The sequence below is a fragment of the Gobius niger genome (assembly GCF_951799975.1).
Source record: "Gobius niger genome assembly, chromosome: 4".
Classification (NCBI taxonomy): domain Eukaryota; kingdom Metazoa; phylum Chordata; class Actinopteri; order Gobiiformes; family Gobiidae; genus Gobius; species Gobius niger.
In genome coordinates this window covers 13675204-13700146 of record NC_136855.1, presented here as the reverse complement: position 1 = coordinate 13700146, position 24943 = coordinate 13675204, and the positions used below count along the sequence as shown (strand labels likewise).

Genomic DNA, 24943 nt, shown 5'->3' with positions numbered 1-24943 from the left:
ATGTTTTAGTGTTGGGCAGAAAAGGACCTAGACTCACAACTGTATACCTTCAACAAAATCTGTCCCCCTGATCTGAGCAACTCATTTCAAGAACATTTTTTACACTTCAGAGAAAAGATCTAATAGCGCTCAAAATTGAATAAAACTTAGTACAAAGGCAAATAAATTTCACTTATTGCTAGAATCCTTTTTATTTTAATAGTTCAGATCTAATTTCTGCCCCACCATGTTGTTCAAAGGCCCAGTGATTCCCTGTCTTTCCCCTTTCCCCCTGGTATTTTCAGTAATAGCCAATTGCGCCTTAAGTGTGCGTTTATCCACTTCTACATTTAGAGGCCAGACTCCACACAAACACAGCTGTAGGACCTCCATTTTACAAGTTCTTATCCCTTTAGTTTTGTTTTTTTTTGAGAAAGAACCAACAATGATTTTGACAGGGACCACGATTGCTTGTTCTCTTTTGTATTGCCACTGCTGTATTTATTCAAATCTTTTTTTTATGCATTTTACCAGCACTAACAGTTTAAAAACTTAAGAGCATTTTATACAAAACTGCTGACCGTGTTTCTTCAGTGTGTTGTGTACTTGTACTCGGTTTAACCCCTCTTACATGCTGTATATATATATTGAAAATCCGCAGCGCGTTGTAGAATAAAACAATGCCACGTGAGTCTGATGAAATAAAACATTTTATTCATCTTTGAGATAAACTCTAGCCACAACTTCACACACTTCAAACTTGTGCCCTTTTTGTTTCTGTCGACCAGTGACTTTTGGCTTCCTCCATTTTAGTCATTCTCACTCGAACTGTGGATAAACATCTAGGACACACACAGTACACGTAATGGGCAGAAAAGTGGGAGAGGAACACAACCTTCGTAATAATAAATACGGTACAGACACTTAACAAAAGATACAACTAATCCAGCTGGTATGTTACAACCCAAAAATAAAGAAATGTCTTATGTTTGTACAAGCGGTAGTGGTAGTTCATATATATATATTTATATTTATATAATTTCTATAATAAAACTATTCGAAACGTTTCACTACTAGGCCAAATAAAGCCAGACATTCATTTGTATAACAGTATCTTCTTCGTTGATAACCCATTTGTTATTGGAAATAAAACTTTTAGTGTCTCCAGAATTTGAGTGCAAAACTTTATTCCTTTATGGATGAAACAATAAAAACAGCTATAGAGAGAACGCACACTGAAACAGTAGACTGTAGCACATCATCGTTCAAAATAAAAACCTTACATTCCTAACGTAAAAGGCATTATTAAGATAAATAGATCTTTACACAGGAATGGCCAACACAACATATAAATAAATTAAATATTAATTTAAAAAAGAAAAACTGATAAATAAGTTCAAGATTTTTTTTGTGTGTGTGCAAAACCATGATGTTTGTGAGTTTCTGCGGGATGGGGGTGTAGTGGGTGATTCTTTCTGTAGCGGGACGGACCGGACAGACACATGGGGAACATACAGAATACCACATACTTCAAACACAGCATCGTCCAAACAGGCAGTGAGGGCAGGCAGAGCGCACAACGAAACAGACCGACGAGGACATCGGGGCGAGAGCGGGATCTGAGCCAGGATTCAGGAACCAAGTTACCCCAAGGCCGAAAACACATGAGCCTAAAACTGGTCTCCTTATGCCGGGCAGGCGGGGGGGGGGGGGGGGGAGGGCAGACTGAGGGGATGCCACTATAGGAGCAATGCACCATCGACTCTTTCCATAAGGGCTGACAAAAGCTGGGGCAGAAAGGCAAGAAAGAGGGGGTCGGAAATCTATCCAAAACCGAAAGAAAAGAAAAGAACAAAAAAAAGAAAGAAATCGCAGAGTCCAACAACTTGAGTCACACTGGAAACCACTGACTGAATAACAAAGCACAGTGCTGGTTACAGTAGATGCTAAGAGAGAAAGAGAGAGATTCAGCTGTGGGCACAAAATGACGACAGATAAACACTTTTTTAAAATTTTTGCTTGAGCACTTTTACAGAGCACTATCAATAGACCTGTGATTGCACCGCGTAACGAGAACAGGACATGCATAGCTTCCCTATAGACACACTCTAAAGATTAGAGAGATTTCTCAGTAAAATGACAATAAATCTAAGCTTCTTTTTTTTTTTTTTTCAAAACTCTTTAAATCAAGTATGGTACCTTTTGCTTGTAACGTTTGCTTGTCGTGAGCCTTTGGGGAACAACAAAAAAACAAAAAAAGGTTTGCAGCTTTGTTTTGCCACCCCGTTTACGTCAAAGGTAAACCCATTTTGAAACAACACTGCGCCAAGCCGCATTTGGACGGACTCTTTCCCTGTTTTGTTTTTAATGCCTAGCGAATGTAAGCTTGCATTTCCTTTCCTTCCCTCTTTGGAGTCAGTGGCGGTGGTTAGAGCGCGTCCACCAGGCTGTTGGGGATGTTGTAGCGGTCGGGCAGCACTCTCATTTTGAGCGTCCCGTCGGCGCCGCAGGTGAAGATGCGGTTGCCGGGGCGCGTCTCCACCTGCATGACGCCCGCCCCGATGTTCCTGAACAGGGACTGCTTGGCGTGCTCCGTGCTGAAGGCGTGCATCAGGCCGTGGCCCGCCAACTTCCACACCTGCAGGGGGCGACGGAGAGCAGGGATGAAGAGGATGATACGGAGGATACAGTCTCGAGACAGGCGTAAAGGGTTTTCAGACTTTTCAGTGGTTTACATTTATTCACACTCGAAGAAAAACCTGATAACACCAGTCAATTATGAGGGTAAGGATATTCTAAGAAAATATGAAATGAGGTAGAAACACTCATATTTTGAACATGTTCAGTAGCAGACCTCCTCCTGATAAAACAGCGTGTTATCTCAGTTACCTTCATGTTGCCCTCTGCTGATCCGGTCACAAAGAAGTCCTCGAAGGGGTCCAGGGCCAGGGCCTTGATGGCAGAGTCATGAGCCTGGAAGGTGTGCAGCAGCTGCCTCTGCCGGATGTCGAACACACACACGAAGCCCTTCCTGCCCCCAGTGATCAGCAGCTGCTGTTTAGAGGCGTACTGCAGCACTGTGGCGCCGTTCTCATGGCACGGGAACGCTACACGGGACAGGGGGAGGAAAGAAGACCATAAAGTGTTATAGTATACAATGATATGGACTGGCGCAGGGACGATACCGTTAAACAAAATCTTACAGATGTTAGGTTAAGGCCTCACCACCTGAGGACTTCATGATTGAGCACATTTATATATTTACTTACTGCTCTGAGAGTAGAGTAGAAGCATTTTTTTTTGGTATAATAACAGATATCCCTACTACAGGGCCTATCTCACTGGCTCACTGACTAGTTGCAGTCTTGAGTTGCAGATCTCAGTCTCAGAAATGTCTCCGAGACGTCTCCTGGAGAAAAGGCGAGTCTCCAGGTGGTCTCGAAAACAAACAGGTTTGATTTCACCAAAGACTGTTTGGAGACGTTCACAAGTCTACGCCTGTAGAGAATGTACAGTGTTTCCAACAGTTGAGTGGTTAAGACGCTGCACATATGCAGAATATTGTTTGAGTCCCAGCTATGATTATTTACTTGTTTAAATCATAGCTCCCATTTCTTCCTACGCACATTTTTAAAAGTGGAAGCACTGTTTGTGCTATTTGAATTTTACTTTATTACTTTACTACTACAATTACTTAAGAAAATAAGACATCACTGACCGAGTTTGAACCCCAGAGCTTTGAGTTACTAAACCTGTGCTGTGTAGTGGATACAGCAAACACAAGAAGCTGCTGCCACATGGACAGCACTTTGACTCCAAGTCTAAACATGGAGGCGCAGTCATTCTCCCCCTGGTTCTGCTGGTGCAGAATGACTGAAGGGAGGAGTGGGAGATATTTCAGTTGCTCTAAAAATCCACATATCTGCACTAAATGCATCAAATCTGATTATTGGGCTATCTGATTTCTCCACTTATCTGATTTTTCTGATGTAAATTCAAGATTCAAGATTCAAGATTTTTTATTTGTCAAACCATGTGAATGGTTAGAAATTATGTTTCTTTCATCCTTGATTATGGAGTGTAAATGTGGACTTTGCAGGAACGTCTCACAGGTTGAGGAAAACAAATTGAGTTTGCAACGTTGCCACAACTGCTTGAGACCGCGGAGACCTCTTGGACCATACGGAGACTCCACTGAACTCAAACCTGTTTGTTTTCACCAAGACTACCTGGAGACTCGCCTTATCTGCAGGGGACGTCTCGGAGACATCTCCGTGACCAGCGGTAACACGAGTCTCCAACTAGTCCCTAACTAGTTTCCAGGCCGGTGGGATAGGCCCTTTGTGTGCGCACAATCAATCGGACACGTTGCGGAGTCTGCCAGACACGGCAATCTCTGCAACGTCTCCGTAACTCCCTCTGGTGAGATAGACCCTCACTGCATCAGAGCAAATGAATAAATAGACCTGTTTTGTAACTTCTGAGAAACCTTACCGTGGACCATAGTATTGCTTGGCGAAACGAGGGTATCCCAAAGGCAGACATTTCTGTACGGATACAATGGTAGTTAGTGGTTTACGCTGATTTTAAAAGTAGCGTAGTCGAGGTAACGGTGGTCTGGTACTGACCGGCTGTCGTTGGACTGTCCTGCTGTAGCGATGAGGCTCGAGGACGTGATGAAGGCGAAGTCTCCACATGTTTTACTGTGACACTGCCAACTCTGAGAGAAAGGAGATGAAATTTGATGAAAGATGAAAAGTGATATATTTATTTTTCTACGGTTGAGCAGAGTTTAATGCTGCTACTTCATAACAAAACATTAAACAAGTAAATTAAATTCATTATTTGTTCTCACCAGGTACGGTTTAGGGTTGGATGAGGTCTGGTTCACCTGCCACAGACTGAGGAAGCCCTCTCCATCAGCAACTCCACACTGTCAGAGCATAAGCGTCTTAGGTTCGACAGTCACAGAGCCTTTCATAAATACGATAGAAGTTTACCTTGTTTCCCTGCGAGTTGAAGTAGAGGCGTGTGACTCTGGCGTTTCCGGCCTGTCTGAAGCAGATGAGCTGCTGAGGCCTATTCCACTCAAACATGCGCACACTGCCGTCCTGAGCGCCGGTCAGGTCTGAAATAATAAAACACATAACGTTGACTTAAAAAGAAAAAGAAAGGGAAAAAAAAGGAAAGTCCAATTTGGATCATGTCCCTGTGCACTTACAATACTGATAAATGGGATGGGACGTCATTCTCTTTACATTGTTTAGATTCCGCTTCATAATCTGTGAAAGATAACATAGTTAGAGCTGCACATTTGGCAGTGCAGTTCATTCAGAGAACGGAAGAAAGAAAAGAAAGAAAGCTCCATGTTAGCCTGAATTTGGCCACTGGACTCTTTGTTTGTCCCATAGACTCAGCATCAAGGCTGAGATAAGGCTGAACATGAAGGGTAAGTTTACTGCAACACAAGCCAAACCTCCAAAGGCATGTTTAACATTAAATCTATGCACGTTTGTGGGATTACATCACACTGTTTTGTGCTTTTTAAAGAGTATAATGTGAGTATAAACACAGTGTGATGTGATCTGAAAAACAGCAATGCCTGGTCCAAATAGTCCTCCTACTGGACATTGGCAGTAACGCAGTATTGTCTTGTGTTTGATAATATTACTGGCTCTCGTACCACGCTGGCCCCCATGCTGGTCTGCCCGCTGCCTAACCAGGGCATGGATGCAGAGACGGCCATCTGAGGAGGGGCAAAGGGCACAGTGCTGACAGAACTGGCCTGGGCGATGTTTGTGTGGGACGAGCGGTAGTCCACGTCATCGGAGCTGCAGGGACAAGAACGCAGGCATCAGACAGGAGGGCTTCAGTTTATTTTTAGAAATGAGAAATCCATAAAGGGGTGAGTATCTACAGGCTTTATACACGGCCACATATGTAGCAGGCTCTATGTTGTACGAGGGTTTAATCTTAGCTCTAGTGTCTGCAAATGTATTAACATGTTTTTATTCATTCATTCATTTTGAGCAGTGAGTCAAACTTAAAAAAATATTCTCATGTATTCCAAGTGAAAGCAATCAAACCTTCGTGACTCTTTGTCGAAGTCCTCCCCGATCCACGTGAACGGCTGCACCGACACCAGAGTGGACACATCCACCTCCTGCACGTCATGAGTGGAGGCCAGCACGATCTCGTTGGAGTTCGCCTGAAAAGATGTAAAATGTTATATATATATATATGTTATATATATATAAATATTATGTAAGCATATTAGCACAAACCACATTTTCCGCTCTTGCCTTTCATAAGTATTGCTATGGTAACGTGTGTTGTTGAAGTACCTTGTTTATAGCGAATGCCATGATGATATCTGACTCCTTGTGGATGATTTTAGCCTTGCCTCCGGGATAACCCAGATCCGCCTCCACCTGAACAGCAGACAAAGCAACGCATTATGCAACACCATGGACCGCAGTTAACGGCATTGACATCGCTGAAGAAATGTTATAAATCAGTCAGAGAAACAATGTTAGTGTTTGTCGCAGCCAGTTGACTTCAATCTTTCACTAGTCCCAGAGTTTATGATTGAGCAGAGTCACATTCCTTATACAAAGTCATAAGAGATGCGAGTAAACTGTTGGACTATTGTAGCCGGTGATTACGTGGGAGTTAGCGTCCTGCCCGATTAGCAAAGTCCCGACAAGTGAGCAGCATGCGGTTAGTTTACCACTGGCCAGCAAAACACATTATGGCCACTGAGGAAATACGCAGCTCAATGTGCAATAAATGTCACCGCTGCTCCATCTTTGGACAACGTCTGAGGGACACTAAAGAATCAAAACAACTATTTCACTGTTGGCAAATCCAAAAAATCTTCTTATTAATTATTTAGGAAGAGCAGCATCCTTAGCAAACATCAAACGATCTTGCTTCCATGAGGTTATTGTATATTCTATCAAAACCTGCAAACCCTGTGTTAGACCTCTGTCAACATGATCTGAAATGTGGCTCTTCAAAGCTACGGCAAGTGTTAAATGTTTCAAATATCTGCTTTAATGAACAAGTGATGCAAAAACTTGAATGTATATGCGCTCTTTTACATTGTTTGTGAACAAAAGAATCAGGTATTGGGCATTTAATAAAAAATAGATAAACAATGAAATTGAAAATGTATGAATTGGATGAACAAATGCTTTCTATATGTTTTATAATTGTTGGCATTATACACCTTGCGAGGGGGCAACAGTTAAAGAGGGGGTATTATGCTTTTTTCAGCCACATAGCACCAGTCTATATCACACTACAATGATGACGAGACCGTCTGTTGGTCTGTAAATGCAGTGAATTAGAATAACTGCCTTGTATAAAATTGCTCTTTCAAAATGGTGGTAGCGAATGACTTGAAATAGGCCTCTGTCTCTTTAAGAACCTCTGACCCTTTCCGACACGCCCCCTCCACACGCTGTCTGTGGCATCACAACAACACTGCGCTCGTTGTCTCAACTGTATTGAAACTACGATCGGTGCATTTTACTTTTTATTGTTGGAAAGGACCTACTGTTTATCACTTTGTGAACAATGGCCACACAGGATATTATTTGGAGACAAACCTTCCACACCGGACGCTTGGAAGGGGCTCTTGCCTGAAAAATAACTGCTGTTTGGAGGCTCTCTCTTTGCATCTGCCATGCCCTATGGATCTCTAACTATACCCCCATGGACGACACCAGGATCTGCAGGAGCCCATACGATTCAAAGACGGACATTATCTGTGCAGGTGGACAGTGGTTTTTCGAGGTTACCCGTTAGCTTGTTATAATCGACTACAGCTCATTGTTGATGAAAAGTCTGCAATAAACCACAAATGTGTAAAGCCAGGCTCATTGTGTGATCATCGTAAAGGCTGCTTCGAGTAGTTGCTGCTTTATTGACGTTATTTGTGCATAATATGCTGCCTGTTTTCAATGAATGTTGTGAAGGTGAAGGTTGTTAGCTTGTCGCGGCTAATAGTGCCTTAGCTCCGGGAGAAACCACTCGGCTACGACTCACTGTAGATTAAATGTGAGCAATAAACTACACAATCAACAAGCCAGGCTCAGTGTGTGATCATCATAAAGGCTGCTTCAAGCAGTTGCCTGTTTTAGTGACGTTTTCAATGCATAATATGCTGCTTGTATTCAGTGAATTTTCCCGTTAGCTTGTCGCGGCTAGCTTGTTAGCTCCGGGAGAAAGCCACTCGGCTATGACCCATTGTAGATGAAATGTGAGCAATAAACTTCCAAATCAACAAGCCAGGCTCCGTGTGTGATCATTGTTAAAAGGTTATTTATGTGTGTGGTGGTTTTATTGACTTTATTTGTGCATATTTCTCGTTTTCACGTGATGACTCGAGGTTTAGCTTAGCATTAGCTTTCTCCGGAGGCTCTGTGCATCATCAAGGCCCAGCGCAGAACCAGACACTGAAATAAGCGTTCTTGTCACCGGTTTTAATCCTGGGTGTTTAGGTAACAGAAACACTGATGTGTGTCTTTGTAAAAGTCTGCTGTGGCTCCGGTTCACAACACATGAAGCTAATCCTCCATGATGACTCTGTTTACATCTTAGGGCTAGACACTGCGGCGAGGGGGTTCTGCTGAGGGGCAGTGGTTGGTTACTCGGCTGGTGACGAAAGGTCGGAGGCGTATCCTGGAGGTCGGAGGCGTTTCCTGAAGGAATCAGGCGTTTTATCCCTAAAATGGCTGCCATCGGAGTTTTTACAGATTACTCGAAAATACGTGAATGTGCTAAGGCAACACTTCAGGCATGTTTTTAATGAGGGAATGACTTAATAACATGATGTAAAGCTTGAAAAAGTCGATTTTGCATAATAGGCCCCCTTTAAAAACTGGCTTTACAGCTAATACTGACACATTTACAGAAATGTTCATTAAAGGGACTACACAGAGTTTAAACATGTTAAAATTGTCCCCTACATGTTCCAGCAATGTCCTTAAGTGTAGAATGAGCCCAGACCTATTCACCACAACTGAATCTAAAATCCTGCACTGTCACTCAAACAGTTGCCATCATGCATGAGCTTCATATAGAACCTGCAGTTACGCGTAAGTCCTGAGGTGGCAGTAGTGAGCATTAAATTTCCAACTTGCATTCTAGCCGCTTTAAAGTGTACTGTACCTCTTTACTGTCAAATAAATGAATAAATAAATAAAAATAAATCCACCGTAATCACAAGAAATATATAAAATATGTAAATAGACCCCACAAGTTTTGCAGATCACAATAACTCAATTCCTACTTCTGATGTAATTTCCTTCGAGGAACAAACAAAACAAAACTTCCTTATACACGCCACTATAAACGGGGCCATGATATTTCAATAATCTGCTGTTTCCTCTCAGTGGCCATAATGTAATGATTGGTGTGGGTTTGCAAAATCAGCAAAATATTGGAAAAAGAACAGGTGTGCCTTTAGGAAGAGGTTACCGTGAAAGAACAGGTCAGAAAACAAAATCTTCAGTGGATTTATGCGTGAAGGTGAAAGTAGAGCTGTCAACCAGGCTTGTGAGGAGAAGTGATGGACAATCGTTGCTCTTCATGGGCTTCAGTTTCCTGTTATGGACACTTTTGATCCTTTCACTTTTAGCTAATGTCAGACGCTGGCATATCGATGGGATTGTTATGAACACATTTTGCGTGAATTATGCAAAACTTTTCTCCATGTTTGTTGTTGATGTTCTAAAGCTCCATAGTCCAGTGCTCTCCTCCAAGCCTGGTTTGACAAGAGGACAGAGGATTCAGGGCTGAGTGTGATACTACCTTACTGGGACTGCTAGCTCCAGCTACGCAGTTGGGTTTTACATGGTCCACATCTACAGACTACACACAGACGGGCAACACAAATGACGACACGGCACAAAACACATGCACAAAAACAGAAAAATAAAAAAGATGGGATGAAAGAAACGAAACGGCCGGCAGGATCTTTGATGCAGTGATAAAATATTCACGACCCAACTCTCATGTGACTTCATTAGCATCGGAGCTAATGCGGCAGGATGGCCGACTCTGTTTGAACTAAAGCTCTCTCCGCCATTTCACAGACAACTATCGTACAGTGGATCAGCCGCTAAAGTGCAGTCTGGAAGCTGTTTTTATTATGGTTCCTCAATAACAGAAGGCAGTGATTCACTCTGTCTCTGATAAGGGATTCACTGCAGTCACAACTCTGAAATCACCCGTCTATACCACATTTTTCCTGCACCTAAAAACTACTTACGGATTGACTCGGAAATCCTAAAGTCTATAACAGTAATCATCCTAGAACTATTACATTTAAATGTACGTCCGAACAACAAAGATACATTAATGTTCCATAATCATTTTGTAATAATTGAATGTCTCCAGTAACATTTTCACATAGACAGGAAAACTAACTTGCTCTTAATGTTTTAGAGCTTTATTCAGTCCCTCCAGGATGGGGCATTTTCAATAATTGTTGCTAAAATGCCTGATTTTGTGGACCATTTTTCCAAAAGTTGTGATGAAAAGTTGTGATTTTTTTGCTGCATAAAACAATATATTTTTACAAATCAAACTTCAATCAAACGCATTTTACATTACATTTACATTTTACAAAAACAGAACCATGTGCACCCCCCTCCCCCGTCCTCTGCTCAGCTGTGGACAGTGGGCGGAGCAAACAGGCACATGAGTCCTGATGACTGATGAAATAGAGGCCTGAATGAAAATCCGAGGAGAACACACGAAAGGACAAATGTCTGTTTATTTCACACACTTACGGTTCAACAGAGCTGTGACTCCTAAAGTTCACACAGCAAAGAAAGCTTCAGCCCCACACGCAAACGCCACCGCATCACGGGGTCAGCTGCTGTGTGCGGTAGGATCACACAGAAAGTCTGAATGACTTAAACCTTTGCTTGTTAAATATAACAAGCAAAATGGATTTAACTGATCAGAAACTCACTTTAGTCGCGCATAAATTGCGCAGTTAAGAACTAGTTGCGAAGGACATCATGGATTATTGGAATAGTTGCGGGTAAAGTTGCGGGCTTTTGGAAAAGTTGCTATGTTGCACTCATTTCACTTGATTTTGCGTTAATAGTTGCGATCACAACATCGCAAAATCCTGGAGGGACTGTTTATTCTTTGTATTGTCCGAAACTAGTAATGCCAATCTTAAAATATTTAAAATGACAGGAATTAGTTTTGGTTGTATTCGAGTGAATCTCCAGCTTTCCGTTTGTATCTAATATTTAGGCCGGTAGAGTGCGTACTGTCAGGAAGTGCCCGCAGAGCTAAGTGGCTAACAGCTATTATGATTCACAGTGTCACAAATATGAGACTGACCTCACACTGCTTCCTCTTTTTAGTGAAAATGTATCGGATCAAAGTTTCCTGGAGGACTTCCTGTTTGACCAGGAAGTGCCACAGACGTCGAGCCGGGAACGACTGGTGGTTCTTTGTCCTGAGGAACAGAAAAATACTATGTTTAAATAACTGCTGAGTCTGTTTTAGCTCGTGCAAACACTTGAGTAACAGGTGAACACAGTGTGCTCATGTACTGAGGACTCACTTGAAGGGGGTGTTGTCGGGCTCCAGCATGGCCTTGTGCCTCAGTATGGCGGGCCCCCCTCCTGCGCTCAGGTCCGTGGGGTAAGTGTTGATGTAATTCGGAGGAGGGCCCTCAAACTTATTCATCTGCTCCAACAACAGCTGCTCCCAGTTCTCCAGAGTCTTCAGCACAGCGTTGCAGAGCGGAGAGGACACCGGCAAGTCTGCCACAGGGGGAGGATTAGGGACACGTTGAGGAATATTTGCAATTAATTTTCATTAAGCTCATTATGAAAGCGCTTGCTAGAGCTTAAAATGTCTATGAAGATCCTCACTCATTTGGGTAAATTAACTACATTTCCAAAGCTTAGGCAATGCATAAGTCTTCCATTTTACTTTATGCAGGGAGAATATAGGCAACTGAATATTTTGGCAACATGTAAACAAGCAGCAACCTCCCTCTCTCTAGGTACAGCCGCATTTTTTTGGGGCCTTTTTCTGGGAACTGCATTTGTGGCTTCTGTGTTCCACATTGTTTTACTGGATGCTTTTGTACATCTTTGCCGTGTTTTTGTGAAGTTTGTGGGATTTTTTTTTCACTGCATAGAGTCTATGGTCCAGCTTTTTAAAAGTAAAACAAACATCTAGCTTGTGAGCTTAAGTTATTTGAGACCTACACATTTTTCTCATGAAACACTGAAGAGGCACCAAGAGCCCCCCACATCTGCAGCACAGTGAAGGCCTTACAAGACACAAAAAGGGACAAACGAGGAGGTATCCGGGCAAGACTCACAGCTAAGCCACACAAGCCTCGGAGAATGCACTCAACCAAAAATCTAAACATACATTTTCTATTCAATGTACACAACAATTTACAATAATGTGAAATAAACAAAACTATGAAATTATCCAAGAAATAGTCCTAGCTATTTTCTTGTAGTTTTTAGTCAAATTATTCCACAAAACATTAGATTATTCTAAGAAAACATAATATATCCAATATACCCCCTATGAAAAAAAATCTTTGAGTCTAATTTGTCAACAAAATGAACCCTTAAATTTAAACCTGGCTTTATCCACTATTCAATTTTTGTGCGACAAATATAGGGTTTTTGGTCATGTTTTACACATAGAATTATTTGCAACCCATATTTTAAGCTCAAACCTGTGAAATCGAGACCGGCCAGAGGAAGGAAGTTCTTGACGTTGTGATAAGCCAGTTTGATCATCACCAGACGGATCAGAGCCCAGCTGAGGACAACACACAGGACAAGAACATGTTAATATGAAAACTGTTACTGCGCTTCATCATTTGACGCAGACCACAAAGTGACAGAAATCTAATTGAGAGCACACAAAGGTGGGCAGAGAACAAACCGTGCTCGTGGCTGCGTTTCCCTGAGTGTGACTTTTAATATAAAGGAGAGAGGCACCTGTAGGAGTTGGGGTCAAGGTGCTCTGTCATCTGAGTGTCAGACAGAAACGCGTCGTCGTCGTCTTCATCGTCCTCAGCTCCGCTTTCATCAGAGTCGTACAGAGCGTTGCTGTCGGAGAGCGGCAGGAACGGCTGAGGAAACACAAGGAAAGTTCACGTGATTAAGAAGACGCAAATAAAGATCCTGGAACAGACACTAACGGCGGCTTCTCGATTTTGGAAAAATATCTAACAGTGATTTCTTTTTTAACCTCTTGACCCCCAAATGAACTGAGTACATTTTCTCCAGTTTGGCTTTACCCAAGTCTAAAAGCTTCTTGAAAAACATGTCTAAATATCAGCAAAAATTAGACAAAAGCAAGACTAAAAATGCAACGAAAGAGCAACAAAAACGTGATTTAAAAAAGTGACAAAAAACCCACAAAAGAGCAATAGAAAAGTGATGAAAATGCAAAAAAAAAAGCCACAAAACAGAAACTGAAAAGTGACAAAAAGTGATGAAGACGTGGAGGATTTTTTTTTAAAGCACAACATAGAAGCAATGGAAAAAAAAAATCTAAAAAGCGACAACAACGCAAGGAAAAAGATCCGTTTAGATGAGTTTTGTAGGTTCTTAGCTTAGTTCTTAGCTTAGTTTCAAATGAGGCGTTACACTGGCTGTTTAGATTTGGGTAAATCTGAACTGGAGAAGACACACACGGTTAAAGGAACAGGCCTTTTTAAATACTGAGATATGTTCTTACCTGAGCTTAGACGAGTTGATGCGTAACTGTCTGGTCTTTGTGCGTGTGCTCATTCACGCAAAACGATCAAAGATGTTGTTAGCATTTAGCCTCTCCCAGCATATTCCTATAGCTCCGAAAGGGGGTGAAGTTGGAAGCAACCAAGCTCTTCCAAGGGTACGCACAAAGACCAGACAGGTACACATCAACTCTAAGCTCAGGTGAGAACATATCTCAGTATGTAAAAACGGTGGCCTGTTCCTTTAAGAGGTTAATAAACTATTGCAATTACTGCTTGTCCATAAATAAATGACATGTATAATCTATGAAACAAGGTCCTACTTTAGCCACAAAGTAGTCCCACATGCTGAGCTCTGGGGGGATGAACTTCTCCCTGTAGGCGGGCCTCTCTGTGGGGACGGGAGGAGGTGCGGCGGGCGTTTCCTTCACTGGGCGTCCTCCCGGGACCAGCATCCTCATGTTGAAGCGCCGCCTGTACCTGTCTGCGTCCTCTGCTGGGGGCTGAGGCGCTGCTGGAGATGAAAAAACAAACAAAAACAAAAAAAGACACAAACAATGATGAGACGTCGGTTTAAACAAAGCGGATTCTCACGATGCACAACCCTCAGCGTGTTATTCTGAGGCTGAATGATGTTGAGGAAAGTGAACGGTCCTTAAGTGAAAGGCATCCACAGCGCACACAGCAAACAAGGGGATCTGCAACAGAGCCGCATGGAACCATAGACACACGAATCTTTGGACGAATAAACTGTGGCGTCACTTGCGGCAAACATGGTTGAACCTTCTCGAAAAGTCCAAGTCAGGCTTAGCAACTTTTCATCGTTTGAACAGAAGGAGTGGAAATGCTTCAATGAACATATGGTACTCAAGTATCCATACTGTTCGGATGTGCCAGACGTTTTGAAGCAGTTATGGACTCATGATCATGTTTGCCTTGAGCAAGCGTCGGGGGGGAAAGTGCTGAGTTTCTTTAAAGAATAACAGTATATAGGATGCAGTATTTTTGCTATCATCACTCTTGGTAAAAGTGACAAAAATAAACATGACTTTGCGAAGAATTTATCATTAACTGGCAGCCACTGGTTTCTCAGTCCACTCTTCATTTTGTCTTTGATTTGACACATTTATCCTTTTCACATTTAAGTACAGTAGCGCTAGTCAGTTCAGTCAAGAAGAGACAGACAAATCTCCACATCGTACAGTAGACATTCAGGGAGAGGACACAAGGCAATGTGCACAAACCTGCCCCATTCTCCTGGGAGCCTATCTCTGCCACTGCCACAGACAAAACACAGCACAGTTAGACACGACACAGACATGACAGAATCCGATCAGAAGACATTGACTCAGCAAAAACACACACAAGAAACACTGACGGCAATGAGGTTTAGTGCTAAGCGTTGGTCCGACAGCTCTTTCGGAATAGGCAAACATGGATGAACTTAATGACTGTAAAATCCACTCGTGGGGGCGAGGGAGGAAGTCGACGGCAGCACTTATAAAAACGCGGTTCAGTGTCGATGGATTTCTTTTTCCCCGAGTAAATTAAATTCCGCTGGGTGCGCGGCTGAAAAGGGCAGGGTTTAGCATTTGCCGAAGTGATTTCTCTCAACAGGGTGACATTTAGCTCCTGGCCTGCTCCACTCGATTTTCAAAAAGGCTCTGGACTTCTATCTCCGACGCCGCAGAGATACTGAGCTCAGTGCGAGAAGCCTATCGCCGTCCTCCATGAGTGCAATCCAGGAAGGAGATAGCGCCGCGGCGAGAGACTAATGAGTGCGATTAGCGAGGTCACGTTCGTGTCTGAAATCTCAGGAGTTGAAGTGGAGAAACTACTTAGTATTTATTGTTAATAAGCAGAAAAGCTGTATCCATAGTTTTCTGTGACGTGACCATGATGCTGTATCACACACTTAGCTGTAGAGTGCCAACAACAACAATCCATACCATTTTTCATGATATTTGTAGCACCACAGCGTATTCTATGTTATAGCTATGGACACATGCTTTGAAAGGTGAGACTCTAAGCTCTCCGTAGGTGTAACCAGTTTAATTCTATGTGCCTCAGTTCCTGAGAAATCTAAGCTAAACAGAGACTAGTTTTGATCAAAATCACAGATTTTTTTCACGGCACTCCACGCTGTCACTTTTTTGACATTCTTTTTCATCTTTTTGTCGAGCTTTTAATTGCGATTTTGTCCCATTTTTGTGGATTTTTTGTTGCTCTTATTTTACTTTTTTGTTGCTTTTTCGTGGCCCTCTTTTGGGATTTTTTGTTACGTTTTTACCCTAGTCTTCTCCTTGTTGCTATTTTGATGCTTTTAGATTTGTGTAAAGCCAAACCGGAGAAAATGTGTGTGTTTCAGGTGGGGTTTAAGAGGTTAAATGGTTAAAAAAGAAATCTAATATGACTGAGAAAGGAAGAAAGGAGTAAATCTGACATAAAAAATTGAGAGTGACTAAATGACAGACAGCTGTACAATACAATACAGTACAATTGTTGTGCTTATGAATCTAAATATTATAATGAGATTGGGTAAAAGGAGTTGTGAGTCTACTCTTATGTGTCCTTTCTGTGTCTGCGTGAGTTTGCTCTGGATACTAATGTTCTCCAACCACAAAAAAACCCCAATAGTCTCCTCTGGCGCAAATGGGACTTTCCTGGTTTAATAAAGGTCAAAGAAAACATAAAGAAGATGCCACTGCACTGTCTGAAGCATTGTTTAATTGATTTATTTGTCTTATTTGACCAGTGAGCTGTTCTCTGACAATGTCACGTGAAAACTATGAATATGCTTCAATAACATCGGTTGAATGCCGTGATGTTAATATTCCTCAGCACAAGCAAATGCAGATGCAAATTAGAAAACGCAGCCAAAAGGCACTTTCAGCTGAGAGGTTTTTTATAGTGATTCGATGGGTTGATCAGGGACAGGTCAGTAAAGAAGAAACAATACGATATAGGTGTCAGAATCCTATTTCCCCCATTTTCTAGACTAGAATAATATAGTTATGTTACACAAGACTTATTATCTTTGTGCATTCCAGATTTGATAATGGCTCCAAAATGCTTTAAACATAATTTGTACAAGGATTTGACGAATAACTAGAGACATAAACTTAGTATATAAAACTACTACGGCACAGTGGATACTTATATCTACATCACAGTCTGCAGTAGTGGTCCTAATTGTACCTCCATATTGTACCTGTCTTACTCCCTGCCTCAGAGTTAGTCTTGTGCTCGTCCTCCTCGGGACGCTCCATGATGGGGGCAGCTGTTCAGTGATGGAGGACACAGAGATGAGCACAGAGGACATCACAACACAACATGCAGTGCAGCACACACCACGCACTCCCACGTACAGTACACCTCTGCGTCACTTTAGAACCAGGGTTCCTGCATCATTACAGTCCAGTTTACTAAGGTGTGAGTGTTACCATCAGTTCTCCAATAAACCATCCCGATACTTATCACTGTAGTCGTAGTCTGACACAACAACCCGTCTTCTTACTATATATACGTATTTTTAAGGGTCTGGTGTCTTATGTCCACTGAAACTCAGAGTTATGTTGACCAGGCAACCGATTCTAAAGTAGCATCACTAAACCAACCCAAAACCCCTAAACTCAATTACACTTAATACACATATTATTACTGTTCTGGGGAAGTACACATCACCGAATATAATATATCTGTAACTGAGGAGCTGTGGCAACCAGGGATGCACCGATCCGATACTGGCATCACATATCAGAGCCGATACTAGAAGAAAATACAACATCGGGTATCGGCTGCAAATATCTGATGGTGAACCAATACCTGTTTTGGCTCGCACCACTTTAAAAACACAACTTTCAACAACTAAACCTCAGTGAATATGGACCTGCTGTTCCTCATTTTGAACCTGGAGAATTCAATTACTGAGTTAGTTTTAACCTCTGCAAACCTATTTTTTTTGCAAGCAACAGTATACAAATTCTAACTTTGACATTATATTTGTCATGCACAAGTTGTAATGATCTGATCACTTTATGTTGTGAGTTAATCTCCAAGGATAATTAGTAGAAAAGTCTAGTGATCTGTGTGTAATGCTTTTTTTTTAAAATTTCCATTAGTTTATTATTACAGATATAAATAATCATTGATCTGTAACATCTCATTTGCAAGAAAATATAACATTATATTGATCTCACACTGGAGAAAATACGGATATTCACTCTGTTCATTCACAGCAGGCACTTTTAAGAAAGTCTCTTGGTATCGGTTAATATTGGATATCGCCAGACAGATACTCAAAACCCCAGTATCGGTATCGGAAGCACAAAAGCTGGATCGATGCATCTCTAGCGGCAACATAACAAAGACGTCGAAGTTTAAAGGAGATGTACCGCCATTTAAAGTAGGGGTTGGCAAATCCTGACAGCCACTAAGAGCTAACATTGAAACAAACCATGGCATTCTTTGCTTTTTAACTTAGTAGATCTACAGATGTATACGTATATGCTTTATTTCTTATAATAAATGTTAAATGAATAGCTAATGTTGAAGTGGTGGCAAACTCAGAGGTAGTATCTTCCCAAAGTGGCAGCCGGAGGAAAAAAAGCTTGGCAACCCCTGATTTAAAAGAAAGTTTAGGACCAAATTTGCTCATAACAACATTCAAAGCTAAAAGGACTTGCAGGAACCCTGATCGCTCAGATAAACCCACATCTGTCGTTGATGATTGCATTCAGTAGTAGCTGCACAAAAAGATTCAAAAGATCAGGTCAGGCATCTGCATCATTGCAATCCTGTTACAAAGACCATGCACAACCTCCAAAGCAGCACCGCAATCCACCAGCCCCGTTACTCACAGCCGGCTCTAGGTGGCGCCACAGAGCTCGCCCCCTGGACCCTCAAAACGGGAGGGGGAGGCCGTTTGGGACGTTGAGAGGGGGAGGGAGGGGGGTTAGGGTTAGGCGGGGCACTGGCTCCTGTCTCCTGTGTCTCCTCTGTCTTTGCTGCCTCAAAATCTGCTGGCACTGGGACACAGGGCAGAGGGCACACTCACACAAAACACTGGACAGGACAGGGCTAGAGGCTAAAGACGTCCCGGGAACAAAAAGGGTAAAACATAAGACGCTGGCGCTGGGAAGAGAGGGCAGAGGAGCCTATAGGAGAGACAAGGCGCTTTTAAACAGTGAGAGCCTTTGAGGGATGATCACCACTGAGGAGTGACAAACCAATGTGTTTAAATTATTAACTTACATGTGGATCAACAAATGTTAGACTAGTTATGCTGAGAAATTAGGGCAGCAAAAATAATTATAATGAGGACTAAACTGTGTTAAAAACCTGCCAAGGTTAGATTCAGATTCCCTTATTGTAAACATGCTCTCAGAGTGATCCTACTTTAGATACAAGTTGAAAACAACAATGGTCCAAACCTTAAATATAACGTTATTTATGCATTGAGTTACATCTGGTGAGAAGAAGCATTGGTTGTGTTGTTTATATTGTATACAAGTTTTCAAGTAGGACGTTTCCAGGGTTTTGTATAAAAGGCTGACTGTAATATTAGATTTTTGCTACATATGAAAAAGACAGTGCATTAATAGGGTTACTGTACCATGCCTAGAGCTTTTATCCAGCCTCTTGACCTCTTTCTTTATCCAAAGCTATTATACTGTGAACAGCTGTACATAAAGCCCTTCATAACGGCTTGAAAAGACTGTAAAAACTCCACTGAGGCCCAGGAGGACCACGCGGTCACTGCGATGAGTGGAAAACATGGGGCTAACAGCTCAGTACCTGGCGGGGCTTCTGGTCTCTTTGGTTTGATGATGACCTTCGCTCCGCCCCCGAACACGGCGGCCCACATCCGGTTGTTGAGGGGGTGCGCCCCGAGTCGGAAGAGCTCGTTGCAGTTGTGGGTGCCCAGACCGTGGATGAGCAGAGAGAGGTACACGGCGACCACCGCCTCACAGAGCAGGACATTGAGGCGCGGCTGGTCCTCCTCTCGGGCCGACGTCAGCAGGGAGATGAGGGAAGACACGCCTGCGCAGAGGAACACACAGTTTAACAAAAGGATCCATTCAGTTTGTTTCAATTGACTAAACACTAGAAAAGGTCAAATGAAAAACACAGTAAAGTTATAAAGTAATTTGGAAGTGTTATTGAGATTTGGTCATTTAATACATAGAACTCTCTGTCTTTGTAGAGTGTTTGGCAGTTTTTCAGCAGGTTCAAAAAGTGTAAAACATAAAACAATGAATTTGCTTTTTAACACGTTCCCAGAAGAAGAAAAAAAGAGAGAAACCAAAGTGGGATAGTAGTAGTGAGATAATATGTGAAAAACACTATCGAACTATTAGGCTCTAAATCTCCCAAAAGGCCTGGTTCAGCTTCTGTGTTAAATTGAAACACTACCACTACTGCTTTATACTGAGCATCTACATAAGAATACAACGTAGCCCCTAAATCAATAAAGTAATTGGTCAACTGATTTGGGACTACAGCCTTCCTGAATAATTTCAACCCACAATTCTTGACAGCAGGATTTGCTTAATAACGTGCTTTTCTACGGACAAGCAGTCCAGCTTTACAATTAACTAGGACACACCACTACCATTAGTTAGTCTGCATGACTTGTTTGCTTATTTCTTGTTTATTACAGGAGTTTTTCAGTACAAAAAGAAAAGCCACCCTGGGGCAGATGGATGAAATTGAAGCTGCATATCTGTGTTAGGCCCAAGGACACAATAACTTCTGATCAAAACTTAGTCGCTGCCCTCTCTCCTCATATCTACTCGTAACTTTGCCGGCAGCTGGACAGCAGGTTTAACTACAGGTTTAATGATTTATTCTGATAGTTCACAGTGAAAACAGTTCATATTGTACATGTTTGATATCGATTATCTGCTCACTTATGTAGTTTGCTCTTGTGACCAACTATACCAACGTACAATCTGCAAAGACAGAATTTTGAAAGAGGGAGACTTAACTAATTACAGTGATGTCGATTAGTAGTTGATCCAAGCAGTTAGAAAGACCACCTTATATTTGAGGATTAGGCGAAATGTATTTAGCTATTGCAGCATTAAGTAACTGTATCTTGTCTCTCGTGTGACTAAACTCGAGCTCGGCAGAGGAAGTCCACAGATCGCTGAGCACAAATCCGCGTGGAGTGGATGGCGCGATGATTGTGTTGTTTGGTTTGTCTCCCAGAGGCTTTCAGGCTCCTTTTATAGCTCACCATCTGCCCCTCTGAATAAGCCCACGCCGTCTGCCCCCCCCCCTCTCACTCCAGCTCTCAGCTCTATCAGGGATTTGAAGCCCTCACATATGTCATTTTTACTTCCCTTTTCCTCCGCAATTAGGATTACGCAACACTCGATTTCCTGAGAACTGGGGTCGCACTGTCCCACTGGAGGGTTGGATGTCTGGCACCGTTTCGGCAGGTTTAGAGGTGTAAAACATAAAACAATTCATTTCAGCGCGTTCCGAGGAAAAAAAACTTGCAAAGTGAGAAACTCAAGTGGGATTGTGGTGAGATAATAGGTGCAAAACAGAATTCAATTTGTAAAAGTCTGCAGAAATGTCTGTTTCTGCTTTTGTGTTATATCGAGGCGCTTCCAACGGTGTTTCACATCTTTGCATTTTAGCACTGCTTTATAGTAATCATCATCACAACGCAGACCCAAAATAATGATACACTTGACTTTGCGTATTGGAGGGAATAAAAATAAAATGTGGTCTGAAAGAGGGTTGGGTGCAATTTTTACGTTACATTTTTTAAAATACCGGCACTTGTTTGGTACGTGGTTTTCGACACCGATGCCTGAATGAAACTTTTTTCGATACCAATACTAAAATATTTGTCGTCTAGAACCAGAAAACACTAATAATACAATGGGCCCGATCTTGTGCATCGAAACGGAGACGATAGCGTGACGCGCACTTTGTGATCTTCCTCCAACCAGATCGACTCCGCGTCCAGGAGAGTGGTTGTGTGGGGGTGAACATGTGCTTTTGTTTTGCTTCGCGTTCACACCAAGCGCGGGCCGATCCGCGCCACAGCGGACGCTGTAGCTCTTTTTCTCTCGAGACGTGAACATCGTTTAGCTCACGATGGTGGAAATACGAGGAAGTGAATGTCAGCCGTGTTTCCATCAGTGCAGTCACCTCCTCTTGGGACGCCCCCTCACAGGTGGCGGAGGCGAATGGCACATATAGCTCCGCCACTCGGATAATAATTCGCCAAGAGCCTGCGCCGCCCCGTGCGCCGCCACAAGATCTGGCCCATAATGTTGTTCATCTCCAATGTCAAGAAATGTGTGAAAGTGGGAAATTGGGAAAATATTATTAATTAAAAATTGGCAAAAATTAGGAAAGCATTTTGGGGAAAAAAAAACATATATTTGAGCTGAAACAACCAAGGAACTTTAATGCTGTCCTTGAACCAACAGCATCAAAACTGTATTTTATTTTATCGATACAAGTTGTACCTAAACTTTTTTTTCGATACCAAATTGGCATTGCTCAACAGTACCCAGTCCTAGTTTGAAATTATGACCACACGTCACACTGACAGTATGCAAAATTTGGAAAGTTAGACCCCTTTTAAACTCTTTCCTGCATGTTGAGGGCCACATTTTCCGAAGATGTTTTTCTCTTTTTATTTAAAATCAGGTATTATTACGACGGTATTGATTAAAAAAGGAAAAACCAACAGAAATTCCCCCTATGTTGGTTGAAACACAGCGAGAACAACTTCAGAGTCATTCCCGTCTGTGGTAAATCAAGCTCTAGCGTTATAAAGAGAAGATATTGTGCATAACTGTGGCTTATGAACCTGCTTTTAAGCTCCCCAGCATTTATATTTTACGCTTCACTTACAAATAATTTCAAGGATGTTCACCAAGGATGGCATTTTCAGCCAACGGCATGCTAACAAACCAGTTTCCTTGTTACCTGGCCACTGAGCAGGAGCAGAGTTGGGCGTGATATGTTCCTCGATGCTCTCGGTGCGGAGCCTCTTCCTCTCGCTCAGTAACAGGCCCTGGTACACCATCCCTGTGAACTGATTGGCCTCCGTCTGGCTGCTTTGAAGACGCACAAAAAAACAAAAAACAAAAAAAACAAGCGCGCGAGTCAGTGCCCTTTGTTCTAATATTGCAAAAAAACGCCGCAGAGCCCAGGGATGAAACAGACTGATACGATCAAATGAATAAATGATGGAAGGGAGGGAAGATTACCTGTAACTGTGGCTGTCGCACAACGCCTGGTAGATGCAGGCAGACAGCGAGGCGGCTAAAGTGTGCAGGGCAAACACCTGGGGAAGGAAAGATATCTGTTTCACACAACAACACTGTGATAAAAAAAAGAGTTTCCCCCGACTGAACCAAACATATTTTCTCCAGTTCAGCTTTACCCAAATCTAAAAGCTTTATGTCAGTCTTTTGATCCTCATTTACATCTCGCTTTTTGTCTCTATTTTCATATTTCTTTCTTCAAGAAGCTTTGATATTTGGGTAATGCCGAACTTGAGAAAATGTGCTCGGTTCAGGCGGGAGGTAATAGAGTTTCAGATGATGATTGCGTAACACCAGAATCTGGCTGATGCGTGACGGCCTGCAGGTTGGACATTTACTACACAGTTGGTACTGACCTGGTCTTCGTGAGCGTTGGGGTGCGGGGGCGTCTTCATGTGCGTGACTGTGTGGAGGATGTCCTGGATGTGGTTGCTCAGATGGAGGACGGGGTTGGCGATGACTGTTTTCGTGGTGGCGATGCAAGCCGAGAGCAGAGGCAGCGTGGTGGGCAGGGGCAGAGGAGACTGCAGCTGCTTCACTGTAGTCTCCTACAATAGAACGAGAGTGAGAGAGAGGTGCCGTCAGAGGCAGACACTTGTATAATAAGCAGGGAAGGATGAACATTTTATCTGGAAAAGTCTCTCTTCAAGGTTACATCTCAAAGCCACACTGTCTCCTGGCTATGGGGCTAATGAGATATTATAGGTCATGTATATAATGGGGTACCTGCTGGCTCTCCTGCAGCAGAAACAGCAGCTCCATGCGCACAGAGGTGACCCCCCCTCCCTTGGCTCCGTGCAGACTGCAGTAGGACAGGAACACCCGCAGCAGCGCCTGGTTCTTCCTCAGCCAGGCCTTCCGTCTCTCCGAGTGCTGCTGCTTGGCCTGCAGTCTCCGTCGCTCCATCTGGTGGCGCTCATAAGCCCCTGTGTCCGAGCGCTCGAAGACATCGTCCGAGAGCTCGATGGACCCGGTTCGCTCTCCCCAGCGGTCGGGCTCTGGCTCCTCCTCCTTCCCCTCCACCTGAATAGAGCAGTGTGTAAGCTTTAACTTAGTAGTCCTTTTGCCATGATCAAGTTATGCCTTTACAGAACACGAATGGTCCAGGTTCAGCACCTTGTAGTTGCAGATCTCGTGCATTGCGGCGATCTCCTTCTCCAGCCAGTTGTAGAGCTGGAAGCGGAGTTTCCCGCCATCCACCTCGAAGCCTGTGGCCAGCGTCCGCAGCTCCGTCATCAGGATCTTCAGACAAGCCCTGAACTTCAGCTGCTCCGCGATAACGTCCACCTCAGATTCACCCTGCAGAAAAGAAAAATTGCCATTGAATATGAATCAGTGCGATTGAACTGGGATTGCCAGAAATAAAAAAAGAAATAAAGTCAATCTAGTATCTTGTCCCACATACCTGTGAGTCCTCCCTCTGCAGTTTGGGGCCTCCGCTGTTGGACGCTTTATTTTCCTCTGGTTTCTTCATTGCCAAACCTCCATCGTCCTCGTCCTCTTCTTCCTCCTCATCCTTGTCGTCTCCCCAGTCCAGCTTCAGCTCGTCCTCATCTGATTTACCCACGGGCTGGCTCCAGTCCATCCCCGCCAAACTGTCATTCCCTCCCCGGGCAGGAGCAGCTGGGGCAGCCCAGTCCAAGCCGCCGCCGCCCTGGGTCCCGTTCTCCAGGGGGTGGCTGGAGTTGAGCGTGGCCTTTGAAGACGCTTTGCTCAGAGGAGATGAACCAGACTTTTTAACGGTGACTTTGGGGATTTTGGAGAGGACTTCAAGGGCGAGAACAGGACAGCCCACCTAAGACAGAGATGATAATGTGTAGTAGCTCAAAAAGTAATTCATTTTGCCTTCAACAATCACAAAAAACACATATCTATGAAGTAAATATATAAAAACAATGATTTGTGACATTAAGCA

The 24943-nt window shown here is 43.0% G+C and overlaps 1 protein-coding gene across 14 annotated transcripts in view; it reads right to left on the bottom strand.

Annotated features, from left to right (window-relative positions):
• Nucleotides 1–671: 671 nt before the first annotated feature.
• The window catches only part of dmxl2 (Dmx-like 2), a 58164-nt gene continuing 33892 nt past the window's right edge, over nucleotides 672–24943 (bottom strand). For 2 of the 14 annotated variants that reach the window (XM_079554803.1, XM_079554811.1), the window contains exons 32-57: nucleotides 24434–24823; nucleotides 24145–24327; nucleotides 23755–24051; nucleotides 23385–23576; nucleotides 22972–23048; nucleotides 22688–22818; nucleotides 19526–19771; nucleotides 18589–18756; nucleotides 16941–17009; nucleotides 14974–15006; nucleotides 14053–14243; nucleotides 12987–13120; nucleotides 12719–12804; nucleotides 11576–11777; nucleotides 11350–11467; nucleotides 9799–9858; nucleotides 6324–6410; nucleotides 6066–6187; nucleotides 5663–5810; nucleotides 5201–5261; nucleotides 4980–5107; nucleotides 4835–4912; nucleotides 4608–4699; nucleotides 4474–4526; nucleotides 2869–3086; nucleotides 672–2617 (exon numbers count right to left, since the gene is read on the bottom strand). In XM_079554803.1, coding sequence (XP_079410929.1) covers nucleotides 2408–2617; nucleotides 2869–3086; nucleotides 4474–4526; nucleotides 4608–4699; nucleotides 4835–4912; nucleotides 4980–5107; nucleotides 5201–5261; nucleotides 5663–5810; nucleotides 6066–6187; nucleotides 6324–6410; nucleotides 9799–9858; nucleotides 11350–11467; nucleotides 11576–11777; nucleotides 12719–12804; nucleotides 12987–13120; nucleotides 14053–14243; nucleotides 14974–15006; nucleotides 16941–17009; nucleotides 18589–18756; nucleotides 19526–19771; nucleotides 22688–22818; nucleotides 22972–23048; nucleotides 23385–23576; nucleotides 23755–24051; nucleotides 24145–24327; nucleotides 24434–24823 — 3774 coding nt within the window. In that variant the 3' untranslated portion in view covers nucleotides 672–2407. The remainder of the gene's footprint in view (nucleotides 2618–2868; nucleotides 3087–4473; nucleotides 4527–4607; nucleotides 4700–4834; nucleotides 4913–4979; nucleotides 5108–5200; nucleotides 5262–5662; nucleotides 5811–6065; nucleotides 6188–6323; nucleotides 6411–9798; nucleotides 9859–11349; nucleotides 11468–11575; nucleotides 11778–12718; nucleotides 12805–12986; nucleotides 13121–14052; nucleotides 14244–14973; nucleotides 15007–16940; nucleotides 17010–18588; nucleotides 18757–19525; nucleotides 19772–22687; nucleotides 22819–22971; nucleotides 23049–23384; nucleotides 23577–23754; nucleotides 24052–24144; nucleotides 24328–24433; nucleotides 24824–24943) is intronic. The other 12 variants (XM_079554815.1, XM_079554805.1, XM_079554816.1 and 9 more) reach the window with 10 other exon arrangements.